This window comes from Microtus ochrogaster, chromosome 4 (assembly GCF_000317375.1).
Source record: "Microtus ochrogaster isolate Prairie Vole_2 chromosome 4, MicOch1.0, whole genome shotgun sequence".
Taxonomy (NCBI): domain Eukaryota; kingdom Metazoa; phylum Chordata; class Mammalia; order Rodentia; family Cricetidae; genus Microtus; species Microtus ochrogaster.
This window is the reverse complement of record NC_022011.1, coordinates 44,417,815-44,434,180: the sequence shown is the minus strand read 5'-3', so window position 1 is coordinate 44,434,180 and position 16,366 is coordinate 44,417,815. Positions and strand designations below refer to the sequence as shown.

The following is a 16,366-nucleotide window of genomic DNA, read 5'->3' as shown; positions in this document are numbered from 1 at the left end:
TTTTCTCCACTCTGACTGTGTTTTCTACTTTACAGGACAATTAAGAGCAGCAAGATTGCCATCCGTGCTACTGAAATGCAAGCTCAGAAATGGGAGCTTTCATTCACACGTCCAAACATATCAAGTCCTGCAGAGAATTTGCATCTTGGATGCCAATCAACCCCACTCTCTTTAATCCTCCACAGTGAGGTCCTACAGGCCTTACCTCTTGTAGGAATCAAAAATGGCCTCACTCTCCCGTTCCCCATTACCCGAGGCCAGAATAAGAAAGTCACTATCTAGCTCAAAAAAAACCAAAACAAAAACAAAAACAAACAAACAAAAAAAAACACAGTAAAGAGGGAGCTCACTCTTTGCTCTGGTGTACAAGAAAGTGCCAGATTCTAGACCAGTCTTCCTTTCTCTCAAATCAGAATGCATCCAGTCCACGGGTGCTCAAAACTTTGTGAGTACCACGCTGCCTGGTCAGCAGGCGACTGGAGGCTGCGACTGTCTGTACCCTGATGCTAGAACTGCTTTGCGAGAGCCCTTCTTTTGAGTTTCCTGCCAGCTGCCTGCTCTGACCTTCCCCGACACGTCTTCTTGAGCTCTTCAATTGACTGTAGCCCCCTCTGTGATCCGGTCTGCTTGGAGGGGTAGAAGAGAAGCCCACCAGACTTCCCATTGGGTGCCTGCTTGAATCAGAGCAGAGGCCCTATACATAGGCGGAATGGATGAAAAGAACTAGAAAACGCCGATGGTTTGGATAGTACGAGGCTCCCCAAAGAGTCCTCTGCCTCCAGAGCAGTTAATCTAGCCCTAACTATCCTGGAAACAGAAGAACAAAAGCCTTAGATAACAGCTAGGAACGACGCAAGCTGGGTCACAAGGCTGCAGGGCTCCACGGGATCTTCACAAACTCCAACTCCAGGGCAGACGTTGTCAATTCAGAGGCGAGAACGACCTGCTCGGGTCTTGAGTCACCTCTCAGAGGGTCGTTTTCCTGAGAAATAGGGGGCTCACTACTTCCTTAGCCTGCTGCATTGCTCCACGAGCTCGGGTCTTGGAGGGACCCGGACAGGCCGTTCCAGCCTTAGTTTCCAGATGGTTTCTCCAAGTCATTGTTTCTCCTTCTCTTGGGCTCGCGCGCGCTCTCCTCCCGTCCCTGCCTGCGCCAACCCCCCTCCCCGCGACCTCCCACCCCTCTCCATCCCCTTCACCCCCACCCCGGCTCTCCTCAAGAAGGCGGGTCCAGCTCTGCTAGCTCACCAATCCGAGCGCCCAGAACCGGTTCTGCCTTCGCGAGCCCTGCCCCACGCCATAGTCAGCCAATCGAAATTCGCGTTCGTACAGAAGGCCGTCCAATCACAGATGGGCTGTGAGTCCCGAGTGCCCCGCCCCTGCCGCGCTCGGCCGCTGCTAGGCGGGCGCCCGGGCTTCGGTATTCTCCGAGCGGCGCCGATTTGTGTCGGGCTCTGCCGGCTGCATCCGGAGGTGCGGGTGACGGCGCCGCTGTGCTCCCGGGGTGCTGGATGAGGCAGAAGCGACCCAGCCGGGTCGCAAGGCGCCTCAGGCTCGGTCAGGGCAGGCTCTGCGTGGGTCCCAGGACTGAGCCGGAGGCCGAACGGTACACGTTCCCTGCCCGGCAGCGCCTCCCGGAGAGGTCCCTGCGGAGTCCGGGCGAACGTTTAGGTGGCTTCCGCTTCCCGGGGCCTCACCTGCGCAGGCCGCGGGGCTCCAGGTGCGGAGGCGTGTGCACCGCCTGGGCACCTCCCCCGGCTGCCAGCGGGGCGGAGGCGGGGCCGCAGCCCGGGCCTCCCGCAGCTCGCCCGGTGGCCTCAGTCTCACCGGTCAGCCGGGCGCCGCGGTTCGGGATGCTGCTGCCTACTCGCGAGCCGCCCTCCACGCTTGCCCCCGCCGCCGGGGCCGCGCCTCTCTGTTTACGTGCCGGTGGAGCCCGGGCCCCCCGAAGGTGAAAGTAGCCGACCCACAAGACTGGTCCCTCAGACTCGGGGCTCAGGACTCAGATCCTGCCCTGCAGCCTCCGCCGCCATCTGGACTGGATTGGGCTCTGGTGTTTTTTGAGGAGGGGGGGTGTGATTTCGGGAAAGGGATCCTGGGGATTTCTGGGACCCCTCTTTTTTCTTCTATTTTTTTTTTTTTTTTGCCCTGCGGGCTTAAGACTCAGGGAACTCGCTCATGGCTTTTTTGATGAAGAAGAAGAAATTCAAATTCCAAACCACTTTCACCCTGGAGGAGCTGACTGCGGTCCCCTTCGTGAACGGGGTCCTCTTTTGCAAAGTCCGGCTGCTGGATGGCGGGGATTTTGTCAGTTTGTCGTCCAGGTAGGCATTGAGGCTTTCGTTTTTGCAGGGGAAGGTGTGTGCGTGTGTGTGTGGGGGGGGTGCTGGTGAGTGAGATCTTAATAAGTGGAAACCTCAGGTGTGAGGGACGGGCGAGGGGCTTCCGGGCGTTATACGTGTCTTTGGGAAGATTTGCTCTAGGCAGGACTCGGGGCCGAGTGAGCTGGCAGTGTGCCAGGCAGGCACTTGTCTGCAGGTTACCAGCCCGAAACCTTTTAGGGTCCTGCGTGCATTCTGCAAGTCACCCGTTTTGCAAACTTGCATGGAAAGAGCTGAATGAAATTTGCACCTTGAGTAAGTAGGGGTGTCCCAGGCCACCTTGCCACCGAGCTGGCCCCTGTGGCTGTCATATGATTGAGAGCCTGGGCCAGCCACAGGTTTTCTGGCACTCTCCCCTTGGCTTGGAAACCCAGTCCCAGGCACTCCCTGGATCTGATTGAGGGTAGTGGCTGGATTTTGGGTTGCCCAGCCCCCTCTTGAGTGACTGCCCTCGTCTGGCTGAAGCTGGACTGCTTTGCATTGCAAATGTTCTTGCCAGGAGACTACCTTTCTCGCCGAAAGAAGCCCTCCAGATAGGTTTTGTGTCTCTCGCTGTCCTGGTAGGTCCAGCTTTCCAGGTTATTGCTGAGTGAGATCTGAGTTCTCTGTCTAGCCTTTGCAGAATGAGCTCACTGGGTCACACAGTCCTGGCCTGGGCAATGGAAGTTCAGTTTTGTCTGTTCCCCCTTGTGCAGTGAACCACACAGGTTTCTCTGTAGGGAGGAGTTGCAGTAGATAGTCCCACAGTACCGCGCCTGGTCTAGGGCCTGGGCTGCCCCACTCTTCCTACCTCTCCCCTTCTTCGCCCTGTATGTTTGTGGGCCTAGGTAGCTGGAGACGCCTCACTATTCTGAGTTCTCAGAGGTGTGCTTTACTGGTCGGGATAATGGGCCCCGAAAGAGGAAGGAAATGGTTGCCGGGGACCTTGCCTGAGCAATAGTCAACCAAACTTGGCCTGTTTGGAGACCTGTTGGGTGAATCTGCTGGGAGGAGAGAAGCTGCGTGGATAGAGTGAGGTGTCTGTCCTATGCACCGTCCTCCTATTCTGCTTAGAGCTGCTTATCTGAAGAATTTAGACCTTTCTGGTGGGGGTGGCTGCAGTCTGCTGCCTGTGAAGCCTGTCATACCTACAGCTTTCTCGGCTAATGGCACAGTGTCAGAGGGCTATGCCCAGAGATGGGCCTGGAGACAGCCACTTCTAGACTTGGGTGAATTACCCAGACTCCCTGAGCCCTGATCTCAAGAGCTAGCAATTACCGGTGCTCTGCTCACCGTTTTACTGGTGCCTCTTAACCCCTTGACTGTGCCATGGAGCAGGCGTAGAGGTGCGGGCCTGGGAGAGCGTTTTTACAGAGGTGAAAATAGAGGCTCAGAGAGAGCGGCTTTAGCTGCCATCTTGTGCCTCTAAGCCTCAGTTTACCCATAAAATGGGGAATCCTCACCTTTCGGTGTGTGGGGGATGGAGAGTATATCATGTCTCAGGTCATTGGTAGGGAGCTAGGGGGAACACGGGATGTCAGCAGAGGTCCTAGGATTGGGCACAGTACCAGGAATTTGTACCACATTTGTACTAAGACCCTTAGCCAGTCACCTGTCAACTTTTTCCTTGCCCCAGCTTGCCCCCACATCCTGGAAAGTCTGGAAAGTTCCGGGATTTAGCACACTGGATTTTACCTCTGTTTCCCCGTCTTCCTTCTGGCAAGAGTCCACAGATTCTCTGAGCCCAGCTGAGCCTAGGTAGTCTTTCCTGGTTCCCATCCTGGATAAAGCCTCTTAGTGGGGAGTGGCTAAAGAGGAAGAACCAGCACTGAGGTCCAAAGCTGAGCGCTTACGCACCGGGTGCTGCAGCTGTGGCAGCGGAGAGCATTGTTGTTGGAACCTGAGCCACTTTGAAGTGGCTTTGGTTCCTGTATGCTTTTACCCAGGAGGTGGGGGTTCCTAGGTTGCTGTTCCCTTTGCCCGCACCCCTCCCACACTGATCCTGTAGCCCAGAAGCCTGGGCCACCCCTCCACTCCTGTGACCTTATTGTTTAAGGTAGGGACTTAGGTGACTGGACCTGCTTAGATACTGGGCCTAGATGTGGCAGAACATCTTGCCAGCACAGGGACCTCTGGATCACTCGATGTGCTATTGGCAGCTTGGGTGGTAACAGACTAACAACAGCCCTAGGCCCCACCCCTGCAACCCCGCCTTCCTAGCTGGTGTTTTCCAGTGTGTTGAGTGCCATGGCAACAGCTATACTCAGCTCTATCTGACCCAGTTGGAACAGGTGGGGCAGGTGACTCCCAGGCTTGTTCCTTAGCCTCATCTTCCAGCACCACCTTAGGAGCAGCAGTTTACATGGCAGCGAGGTTCTGGAGCCCAGACTGTGCCAGGCAGAGTGCTGAGTGTTTTGCATCGGGTATCCCCACTAATCTTCCATTTGGAGGGACACTGAGGCCAGAGAAGTCAAACCGCACACTGGAGGTTACCAGGTTGTAAGTGGCAGTGGGGAACCAGTTCTTTTCTCATAATGACTTTCTCCGATTGTGTACTCGATGCCAGGGACTTGCTGAGCCACTCAAATACCTGACCATATGCCCTACTTAGAGGTGAAGTGACTGGTTCAGTGTAGCAGAGATAGACCTTGATTGCAGCAGCTCCAATTCAGAGACCTGTCTTGCCTTGGTGGCATGAGCTAGAAGCAACTACAGACCCATGTGGCATTTCAGACCCTATAAAGGCTTCTTTCAGTGGCTTGGGTGGTACAGTCGGATCTGGAGCTCTACAGTGGAGAGGCACTAAACTGGGTTTTGTGACACTCAAAGTAAATAGAGTCCCCAAGACTACAAGGCGGGTGGCAGGGGGACTGAAGTACTCACTGTGTATTTGTGCTCAGGCTTAGGCAATCACGGGTACAGTAGGCATTCGCCATGTGTTCTTGCCTGGGACCTGGGAAGGCTTTCAGGTTTGGAAGGTATCCAGGAGCATACAGAGGTCCCATCCAAGTGTGGTGAGTCTGGCAGAGTTAGCATGTCTAAGTGGCCCTCAGGTCAGAAGGACCCCCAAACCTCCCAGGGGCCCTGCTCCTTGGTGGCATTGGTTCTTTGGCTTGCCACATGCGTGTGGTTGCTGTGTCGGGAGAGGAGTGCAAGGGAACACTTACTTACAAGATGGAGAAGAGAGAGGAGAGGAGGATACTGTCCTCTTAGCCAGTGGGCGGGGAAACCACAGCCTGGGGCAGAAAAGTGACTTGCCAGGGCTACTCCATAGGAGAAATAATGGACCCTGTTGGACAGACTGTAGTCTGGCTCTTATCTCTGTGCCCTGTGCCAGGAGGGAGAGAAAGACCCCTTGCAAGATCACCTCCTGCTTTGCACTTAAGCGCCAGGCTATCTGAGAAACCGACCGTGACCTGAGGCCTCCCTCATCCTTGTCCTTTCTTCTTGGCCAGCTTTGAGTCCTCAGTGAGCCTTCAGTGGGCTTTTATTTTTGTATATAGAGCCTGATTGCTTACCACACAGGCACTGCCTGCCTTCTGTGGGCACACCCATGTGCCCGTCATGTAGGAGTACTCGGGAGCCTCTGGGATTCTTGCAGCATGAAGGACTTCTTTGGAAGAATTAGCTCTGCATCCAGAGGCCTGTGCCCAGGTTCAGGCCCTGACTCTGGGACAGGCAGGCAGGCTTGATTGTTCGTCATCAAGCCACACATTTGGCCAGGGTTCCATCCCTGTCTCTCAACGTCTCTCACTGAAAAAGGAATGCCACTGAGTTTACAGCCCTGCAAGGCGTACTCTGGGATAGATTGGTGTGGGGCTCTGAGAAAGCCTAGTGGAGATGGATGCCCTCACTCAGGATTCTCTAGCAGTGTGAAGATACAGGAGAAACCCTAAGTTGGGTAAGGTATTTATTGTCCTGCTCAGAATAGGGATGCTGTGGGCTGAACAAATTGAAGGTAGGAGGGAGCTAGTAGACACGGGTCTTTTCTTCCTCTCTGACTGAGACTTACTAGGATGCCTAGTATGCCAAGCTAATCTGGGACGGGTCCTTGTGGATCCCAGTGGGCCCTGGCAGACCAGCTGGGGAGATATTTTTGTTCAGATTCTGTCCATTTTGTTTTCTCCCAAGTTGCCCGTAGTTCACTGTCTCATGGTAAACAGACCATCACTATGGGGAGGGCGTCCCTGAGGAAGCATCACTTCATGGGACTGTTAGAAACTGAGAGGGGTTGAGTTGAAGATGGGGAAGAGCCTGTGGAGAAGCCTCTGGCTTGAAGGCCTGTCTGGGCAAGGTGGGATTGGGGTGTGGGAAGAGCGGCTCGAGGAAACAAAAACTTGTTGAACTGTTTCTAGTCTTGGCAGTCAACAGGGGACAGGGGAACAACGTGACATCATTTATCAGTTAATATGGTGGCTCTTAGGTGCTGGTAAGAGTCTATAGGCAGTATTGATCTAGCCTGGCAGGGTGGTGGAAGGCAGAGAGAATAGGGAATGGACTAGAGAGGGGAGGAGGCAAAATGGGCAGGAAGGTTCCCTATCCTAAAAGCATGGCACCATACTTTGAAGGTGCTAGAAGACAGGGTGCATAGTAGTCAAAGATGCCCTGGAAACTATTGCACATGTCAAAAGCCAAGTTTTCAGTTTCTTTTTTTTTCTTTGGTTTTTCGAGACAGGGTTTCTCTGGCTTTGGAGCCTGTCCTGGAACTAGCTCTCGTAGACCAGGCTGGTCTCAAACTCACAGAGATCCGCCTGCCTCTGCCTCCCTAGTGCTGGGATTAAAGGCGTGCGCCACCACCCCCGGCTTTTTCAGTTTCTTTTAATGGAAGATTGGACAACAGTACTGTGAGGTAGCATTCAATGCAGAGGCCTTGTTACTGGGTTTTGAGAGCTCCCCCCTCCCCCGCCCCATAGCATACTCTTAGATCTTTGGCATATTCTGAGGGTCTCTTATCAGTTTGGTTCCTGAGGCCCTGAGGTCTTTCCTGTGCAAGCATGGGGGGCCAGAGGACCTGTGGTAAGAAGCCCCTCTGGCAGAGGAAAAGGAAGGAGTGGGCTTAGAGGATGGCTGGGCAGCAAGGCCGTGGTCCAGGTCCCCTGTCTCTTTGAAGTCAGATCATACTGTGGGTTGGTAGCCTTGGTAAGAAGCTTCTCGGCCTGTTTCAGGCCTTAGTAGCTGCTGCTTGCTTGGACCCGGTCTTTGCTGCCAACTGGCTACACTGTTGGCATGTGCCACCTTGGCAGTGCCTTAGCCTGCCTGGCAGCTTGGTAGTAGACCTGATCCGAGGAGATCTGGCTCTGTGGAGCCAAGGCTGCTCCCTGAGGCCTGCTCTTTGCCTGGAGCTCCTGCTTGGCTGGGGCTTCTTGGCAGTAATAACAGTGCCTGCCTGTAGGTCCTGCTTACCTGGGAGTGGCTGGGAGGCCCTGCTTTGTCAGAACCTGGAAACCCTGGCTTGTTTTAAAGGGGCCCTGCCTGTGCATCTGGGTGCCAGCTAGTAAGTCTGCCTCCAGGTCTCAGGAACTTAGGTAGGGACTTGGTATTTGGAGTAAGGGAGCCAAGGACAAGTGTGAGAGAGGGAGAGATCTGGAGCTAGGGTGGGGTGGGAGGGCATAGAGCTCCTCTTCATCTACTTCTGGCAAGTGCTTTGTATAATGGGGACATTAGACTTGTCCCCGGGTCCTGGTGGTGTTCTGAGCTTGCTGGCTACCCAAAGGTCAGTCTGCATTTCTGTAGGCTTGAAGCTGCCCAACCTGTACCCAACCTGAGTGTCACCAGAGGATTGTGGTTGCAAACTTGTGGTCTTTTTGCTTTGAGTCTCTTGGTACCCGTTGCTTAGAAGAGCTCTTCAATATAGACCTGAAACTGCTTTTTCCCCATTCTGTCCAGATGTTGCCTGGCAGTAAGCAGCCCTTGGCTCTGTAGCCACCTTGTTTTAGGTGTCTGCTGAACCCTAGCCTCTCGTCTGAGCCTCTCTTTGAAGCAGGGCTGCTGGGGCTGGGGGATGTAGTGATAGTGCTTGCTGGAATGGCAGCTTGGCTTCTGGTTCTCAGTGGGAACACTGTGTTACACTCCGTCCTATTCCCTCCGGGCCAAGTGGTGTGCCTCTTAGTAGCTGATACTTCCCAGGGGGTCTGGGCCACTGTGGTGCTACCAAGAAAGGATGCCTATTCCTCGGGCTTGCTTCTTTGTCTTTAGCAGGGGTGGGAGCCAGCAGGGAGTACCTTAGGGTCTGAGCTCAGGGCCTAGTGGGGTTTGCAGTGGGGTCCACATACTTTCTCTTCCCTATTGACTTAGTCCTTCTCTACCGAAACACAGACAAGCAGACAGCCCCTCACAAAGGTGCAGGGTACTGACTGTAAACCTTCTGGTAGGGTGAGGTAGATGAGAGAAGCCAAGGTCTTTCAGTGGCTAATATACTGTCCCCTGTCTTTCTGGTTACTCCGCTCTTCCTCAACCCCCTTACCGTGCTTTTCCACATGAAACTGCTGCTCAGCCCAAATGGCCGCTCCTGGGGAGTCTCTACCTGCCCTTGGCCTTGTCACCTGCTGTAGCCCTCATTTCAAGGTTCATTGTGTCTAGCTCCTTCCCCGGAGCAGGAAAGAGTTCAAGGCCAGAAAAGCCTCCACTGCATCTTAGTCTTTGGGCCTCTTGCTATGTGTTGGCAGTGTCCCAGGCTGGGACGTCTCTCTCCTGGCTCTGAACCAATGTGGTTGTTGGTGTTGACTGTGTGGTGGCTACTGCCAGCTGCTAAGCCCAAGCCTACCCCCAACCCAGTGCCCAAAGTATCAGCCTGTGCCAGGAGGAACCCTTACCCGTATACCGGGCAGCTGGCTTAAAGGCTGCAGTTGACACGCCGCCACGGCCATTGGCTCAGTTGGGTGTGCCACTTGCAGAGGAGAGCGGGCGCACAGGTTGGGGAGGAAGGAAGAAAGTGAGCTCGGGCACTGCCATTGATCTTGTAACTGCCGAATTGCTCTGTGACTGTGACCAAGGGCTTTATCCCTGCAGACTGTTTCCTCTCCTAGAGGGTGCTCTCTTGAGGGCAGGTAACTGCACATGACCAGACCCTGGCAGCTACTACCAACTAAACCTGCAAAGAGAGGAAGTGCACAACCTGCTATCAGGAGGACAGAGGCTGGTTCCTGTTCACATGTGATGTGCCCTCTTCACCCACCACTTCCTGTCTGCAGACGTGTGCAGACAGCACCTGTGGCTTCCCTGGGTTGTTCGTGTCAGTTTCCTGGTCACCTTATGTGTTGGGGGCCATGGGGATATAGTCTGTACCTCTGTAGGATCCCACCTGTGGCACATGAACTCCATGCTGAACAACCCTTGAGGGAGGGATGTGAATTGGGATAGGTAGGGTTAGAAACTGCTTGTGGGACAAGAAGAGCTGAGCAGGAAAGAGCCAGTGCTTTGGAGGGGAGGTTCTTGGGACTGGACTTGATAGTATGCTGAAGAAGCGGGTGGGTTTGAATCAATCAGACTTGCTCCCCACCACCCGAGACAGGGTTTCTCCGTGTAACAACCATAACTATCCTGGAACTGACTTTGTAGACCAGGCTAGCCTCGAACTCACAGAGATCAGCCTGCCTCTCAAGTGCTGGAATTAGAGGCGTGCACCAACACACCTGGTTCAGACTTGCATTTGATTTATTTCTTAGTTCATTACTTTTATGTATATGGGTGTTTTGCCTTCATGTAAGTCTGTATACCATGTATGTGCAGTGTGCATGGAAGCCAAAAGAGGGTGTCAGTCCCCTGGAACTATAGTTAGAGATTGTTGTCAGTGTCTGTGTGGGTCCTGGGAACGGAACCCTGGTCCTCTGGAAGAACACCCAATGCTCTTAACTGCTGAGACATCTCTCTAGGCCCCAGACTTGCACTGTAGAACTACCAAAGGCAGCAGTATGGTAGACAGTTTAGGGCTGCCAGTTATAGTAGGGCAAGTGCGTTAAACAGAGAAAGGTATCTTCCCAGCCATTGTCTTGAACCAATTCGAAGCTGGAACCATACTCTGCAGCAGCCAAGGTGAAGCAAAGGCCAACCTGGTCTACAAGAGCAAGTTCCAGGACAGTTTGGTACCACAGAAAAAGGCCCAAGGCAAGAGTTCATGAGTTCAAAAATGACCTGGCTCAGAAAAGACGAAGTTATGCTTGTTGGAGTTGGGACCATATCTGGAAGGGGCTTTTAGGCTTGCAGAATTGTGCTTAGGTTTAGTTACACAAGTATGTTCTCTCTGAGGACTTGTGAGCTGCATGTCTCTGTTGCAGAAACAAGCCTTGAGATGCCCATACCTCTAGGCTCTAGGTGGGCACCACAGCTTTCAAGACAAACACCAGGGTGCCTGGAAGTCTGAAGTTGATCTTTGGGGTTTTTCCTGGGTCTTCCTGGCAAGCCAGCCTGAACCATTCCAACCTGATGAGCATCGTTCTTGTTTATGAGGCAGTGGTTCGTTTTGGCAACTGCAGGCAGTCTTCTTGGGCTGGGGATTTTCTTTTTTTTTTTTTTTTTTTTTTTTTTTTTTTTTTTTTTTTTTTTGTTTTTTTGTTTTTTTGTTTTTCGAGACAGGGTTTCTCTGTAGCTTTGGTGCCTGTCCTGGAACTAGCTCTGTAGACCAGGCTGGCCTCGAACTCACAGAGATCCGCCTGCCTCTGCCTCCCGAGTGCTGGGATTAAAGGCGTGCGCCACCACCGCCCGGCTGGGGATTTTCTTTTACCACTTGTAACCCCGGCACAACAGAGCTTCCAGGCTCGAGTTTAGCAGTTTGAAGGCTTGGTGGGCTCTTGAGTTATTGCCAGACCACTGGGTATCTGGACTTTGCCTGTGGTGGGTAAATGAACTGTTCCATAGGCTGCCATGGTGAACCTGTTACTACCCATCATAGCTTCTGGCTCAGAGCACTAGCTGGCATGGCTAGTTTCAATTCAGAGCAGTCGTTGGAGGGGGTCTGGGGCTGGAAGCATAAAAGGAAAGGTTCTAATCCCAGCACTTGGGAGGCAGAGACAGGAGGATCTCTGTGAGTTCGAGGCCAGCCTGGTCTACAGAGTGAGTTCCAAGACAGCTAGGGCTGTGACACAGAGACACCCTGTTTTGGAAAACAGAGAAAAGGGAAGGTTCACATTTCTTCCCCCCTCTCTCCAGTTGTTGCTCTTCTTTCTGAGGTTCACCTCTTGGAAAAAGTGTGATTAGAGCTGGACCACTGCCCTGGCCGTGATACTTGTGGTCCCTACCTGAGGCCCATAAACAGGAAGAGACCGTAGACATATCCGTCTCAGGGAAGTGGAAAGCATAGAGGAAATGGGGTTTCGCTACTAAGCTTACATCAACCCCAAACCCTCACTTTCTGTTGTTGGCTTTGAGGCAAGGTCTCACTGTTTGGCCCCGGCTGGCCTGGATCTCACAGAGATCTGCCTGCCTCTGCCTCTCAAGTGCTGGGATAAATGGTGTACATCATGATACCTGGCTCCAAACCCTGTCTCTGGGATGATGGATGTGTCCCACTAGTCTCAAGAGATGTACCCTGAGCTCAACAACTCATAGGGTTTGTATTTGCCAAAAGGATGACGGGAAACAATTGGACCTGGTTGTGAGACTGGCTCTGCCCATTATGGGTATAGGCAAGGAAGCCTTTCTGTGTGGGCAGCAGTTGAGTGGATGGCTTGGGACTCCAGGTTGCAGAAGGCATCCCTTGTAGCCGCCATTATCACAGACAAGGACCCAGCACATGACCCTGTTTAAAAAGGCCCAAGTCAAGATCCATGATGGCACTTGAGGAGAGTTCAAAGGCATCCTGGTTCAAGAAGTTGAGAAGGTTATCCTTGATGTGTGGGACCTGTGCCTGGAAGGGGCCCACTTAGCCTGACTCCTAGACAGTGGTCAGTAAATGTGAGTGGAGGTAGTGACAGTAGTGGTGGTCGGCCCAGGATGATGGCCTTTGAGTCTGCAGAGTCTCAGGTGTGCACCAAGGAGGTGAAACCCAGTGAGTCAGGTCCTCATGGTCCTGTTTGACCCTGGGCCCTCAGTCCCGTGGTTGGAAACTTGGGTAGCTGCTGAGGACAGCTGGAAAATCAGGTCTGAGTCAGAGTCAGGCTGTGAAGAAAGGTGACTGACTAAATGGCTCCTGATTATCCTGTCGCCTCAGAAGTTCAGAGAGCCATGGGGGAATCCTCTGTGCAGCAGGGACACCTGGGTAGAGAGCAAGGTGTAGTCACAGCTGGGAAACTCCTACCTAGAAGCAGCGTGAGAAGAGATAGAGTACAAAAGATCTCTCATTCAGATGTCAGATCCCCAGATCCATCTTTGAGGACAGGAGACAACAGCGAGCGTACTGGGAGAGGCCCTGCTCCCGGGATCTTGGCTCTGTGAGACAGAGGCCTTGATTGATTCCTTCCGCACGTATAGGCCGAGTCCTGTGTGCACAGGAGGTACCTCAGGAGGGTCTGGGTGTGGGTGTCCCCATGACGAGTGTCCAGTCATTTCAGGAACCAGGCCTCAGGGACAGTAATCCTTCTTTCCTCTCACTCCTTCCTCTTCCAGTGAATCAAACACCACCCAGGCCTGAGTCAGCCAGGAGCTGGTCACACATTCCTGCCACCTGCCACACCTCTGGGCATCTCAGCTGGGTTTTAGGCCTAGGAAATGGCCAGATCCAGGGTCCAGGGCAAGGAAAAAGGCTGGGTCGCGGTTTTTACATCTTCCGGATCACCTGCCCCCGATTTCCTCTCTGCAGACACTTTCAAAGGGCCAGGCTCCTACTACGTTCAGGTCAGCTCATAGCAGCCCCATGAGAAAGGGTAGGATGGTGACTGAGACCCAGGAGCTCTGGAGGTCATTGGGTGGCGGAGGCCTGCTTGGACCCATCTTTGCCTCTCCAAGCCTCTCAAGTGAGCCTACTAGGTACAGGAAGGGAAGTTCCCTGACAGATCCAGCTCCGCAGCTCTGTGTGTGCTAATAGTCTGGATTTTAGGAGAAGAAGTTGGTATCACATCCCAGTATAGCCATCCACTGTGTCTTCTTGATTTGAATTCCTAGGGCCTCTAGTTTCCGGTCCTTACATGGAAAGGTAGTGTTGGACGTGGGTTCACATCTCAAATCTCTAGTCAGTAGACCTTGGGCAGCTGAATTCTTGGGCCTTGGGTTCTTGGCCTGTGACATAGGGGTGATGGGCTATGAACTCTGTGACCATCTCTCCCTTGGTATGAGCTCAGTTTGCAATACCATCTCTTCCCTTCCGTGTAATATTTGTGGTAAAGGATGAAACCACAGGGCCTAGGGTTCTCGCATGACAGTCATGCTATTTATCACTGAGATCTGAGAATGGTTCTCCTGTGTTGACAGGTTTCCCAGGGATCTTGGGATCCTGCAGTGTTGGGCTTGGGGTATAGGCTACCCCTCAATTCCTATAAGACCTGCCTCATGTCCCTGGACTCTCTGAGAGTCAATGTCCTGATCTGTGAAGGGGAAGTAGAAAGGGAATCAGCCAGTGAAAATCGCTGTACTTGGCATGCAAGAGGACTTCCAGGAAGCAGGAGCTGGGGCACCTTTGCTTAGCGCATGGGACTGGACCTGCATTGCATTCAAAACTAGCAGTTTAGCCGGGCGGTGGTGGCGCATGCCTTTAATCCCAGCACTCGAGAGGCAGAGGCAGGCGGATCTCTGTGAGTTCGAGGCCAGCCTGGTCTACAAGAGCTAGTTCTGGGACAGGCACCAAATCTACAGAGAAACCCTGTCTCGAATAAAAACCAAAAAAAAAAAAAAAAAAAAAACCCTAGCAGTTTGCTGTGGATCTCTTCACTAGGGCTTGAGGATACGGCCCAGTAGTAGAACTCTTGCCTAGCATGCACACCGCTCTGGGTTTCGATCCTAACACCAACAATAAAAAGAAAAGGTAGTGACTACTGGCACCATTTCAGAGCCTGGTTCACAGGCGTTGCCTGGTGGTAACATGAACTGTCTGCAAACCCTGGTTGTGGAGCAGAAGGTAGAAGGGGACAGTGACATGCCTGTGTCTGTAAACAAAGGATCCCACACCTACCTGTCTTGGGCTTTTTGTAGGTCAGTCCCCAGGTTACTTGGCTGAAAAATACCAGGATTCAAACCCAGATGTGTCTAACTAGCGCTGATGCTCCCAACCCAGCAAGCTTGAGCACCCTGTTGGAACCTCACCCCTGCTCTGTTGCGCAGTTTCTAAAGCTGCAGTTTGCCCACATTGCGCTTGATGGGGTCACCGGTCAATGTCAGCCTCACTCCCAGCCTTTTTGTCAGCCCCTGAGCCATCTCTAGGGTTCTTGTCAGGGGGGAGCCGAAAAGGCAGCATGGGACCCAGAGGTGCTTCCTTAAGCTCTCAGTGTTAGGCACAAAGTGGCTTGGCTTCTAGGAACTTCTTGCTGCCTCACTACGGGAAGGACTGGCAGGCTGAACTGTAGGGAACTGTTTCCCCTGCACGTGGCCCTGAACTCCTGGCAGGAGCCAGACACTGTTGGGCTGCCACGTTGGCCCCTCTGGCCTGCAGCCCCTGGACGGATGCCCTGACTGGCCCCTGGGGTGGGCCACTCCCCAGGCAGCTGTGCCGTGCTCTTCGGGAAAGCACTGGCAGATGTTGCTGATTTAAATTGTTTCCTATTAGACTCTCGCTCAGGCCAGGGCTGCCTCTCATCTGGCCGGAGCATAGATTGCATCACTAGGACCACTCATTCCTTGAGGAACCAGGCAGAGCCTGGGGTTCAGGCTGTTGCTGGGCAAAGCCAGGGAGGGACAGCCTGGATAGCAAGTGTGGATACCAGTGATGGAACTTGCTCTGATGCCTGTGGACTGAATCAGAAAACTAAGTCTCCTAGGACCCAGGAACACAGCTAGGGGTCCTGTCAATGCCTGCTTCTCTCATCAGAGTTACCTGGAAGTTGAGTGAAGAGTGGCTTCCAAGGCCCTGTAGTGCATCTCCGCTGGAGCTGGTTTTGTTAAGTCTCAAGGCAGCTTGTCTCATCTGGAATTGTTCACCTCTAATTGGCAGGGTGCAGCTAAATGTGCCACAGCCACAGGACAGCTTCTCAGAAAGAAAATCCCTGCCCTGCACAGTCTGTGGTCCTGCAGGCCAGTAGACACGTATGTACTCACTTGTGTCTGGAGACGCCTGTCCTGCTGGGCTTCACGCCCTACTTTGCTCAGATTTGAGCACCTAACCCTCTTCCAGTGCAGTGCCCCATACTGAGCCTGCCAGTGGTGAGTAAATGTTCTGATGGGCATGTACATTTGTGTGTGTCCACGTGCATATGCGCGCATGTCTGTATGTATCGTGTATGTTGGGGGATAAAACTCAGGTGGCTAGGATTGTGTACCAAGCACCTTTTCCTAGTGAACCTTTTAACTGGCCCCTGATGGACACTTACATCTGGGAAAGTGAGTGGCTCTAGGGTCACCCTGGAGCCCTGTCACAGGGACTGAGCTACCATACTGTTCCCTGGGGTCCCCTTTTCCTTGTAACTGCCAGCCCTGCTGCTTGCAGGGAGAGTCCCCCAGGGTCCATGGGTTCCTAGCGACCTATGGCTAGGAGGAAGCTCCCTGGCAGTCAGTCCCTGTCTCCTGTGCGGTGAAGGTCAAAGCCACTGAGGCTCTGGGCCCTGCTGCACCTTGTAAGGAGTGATGCTGCTAGGTACAGTATTTGTTGCAGCGAGCTCATTCCTAGGAACCATGAAGCCAGACTCTGGGGTGGCTCCTAATGGGGACATTACAGTTCTTCTGTCAGAGAAATTGTTGGAAATGGCTCGCTTCAGCCTGACCTGCCACCTTCCCCGCTCTCTGGGGTTCCTTTAAGAGTCTTGGTTGTTGTGAGCCAGAGGGCCTTTCCCTCCTCCGTGTCCATGTTGTGAACCAGAGAGGCCTTTCCCTCCTCCGTGTCCATGTTGTGAACCGGGGAGACCTTTCCCTCCTCCATGTCCATGTTCATGTTGTGAACCGGGGAGACCTTTCCCTCCTCCATGTCCATGTCATGTTCATGTTGTGAACCA

At 53.3% G+C, this 16,366-nt stretch overlaps 1 protein-coding gene across 1 annotated transcript in view; it reads left to right on the top strand.

The window, feature by feature from the left end:
• Positions 1–2,163: 2,163 nt before the first annotated feature.
• Fam102a (family with sequence similarity 102 member A) overlaps positions 2,164–16,366 on the top strand; it is a 29,102-nt gene continuing 14,899 nt past the window's right edge. Inside the window, exon 1 of the mRNA XM_005346054.3 lies at positions 2,164–2,324. Within this exon, the coding sequence (XP_005346111.1) occupies positions 2,179–2,324 (146 nt within the window). The 5' untranslated portion in view covers positions 2,164–2,178. The remainder of the gene's footprint in view (positions 2,325–16,366) is intronic.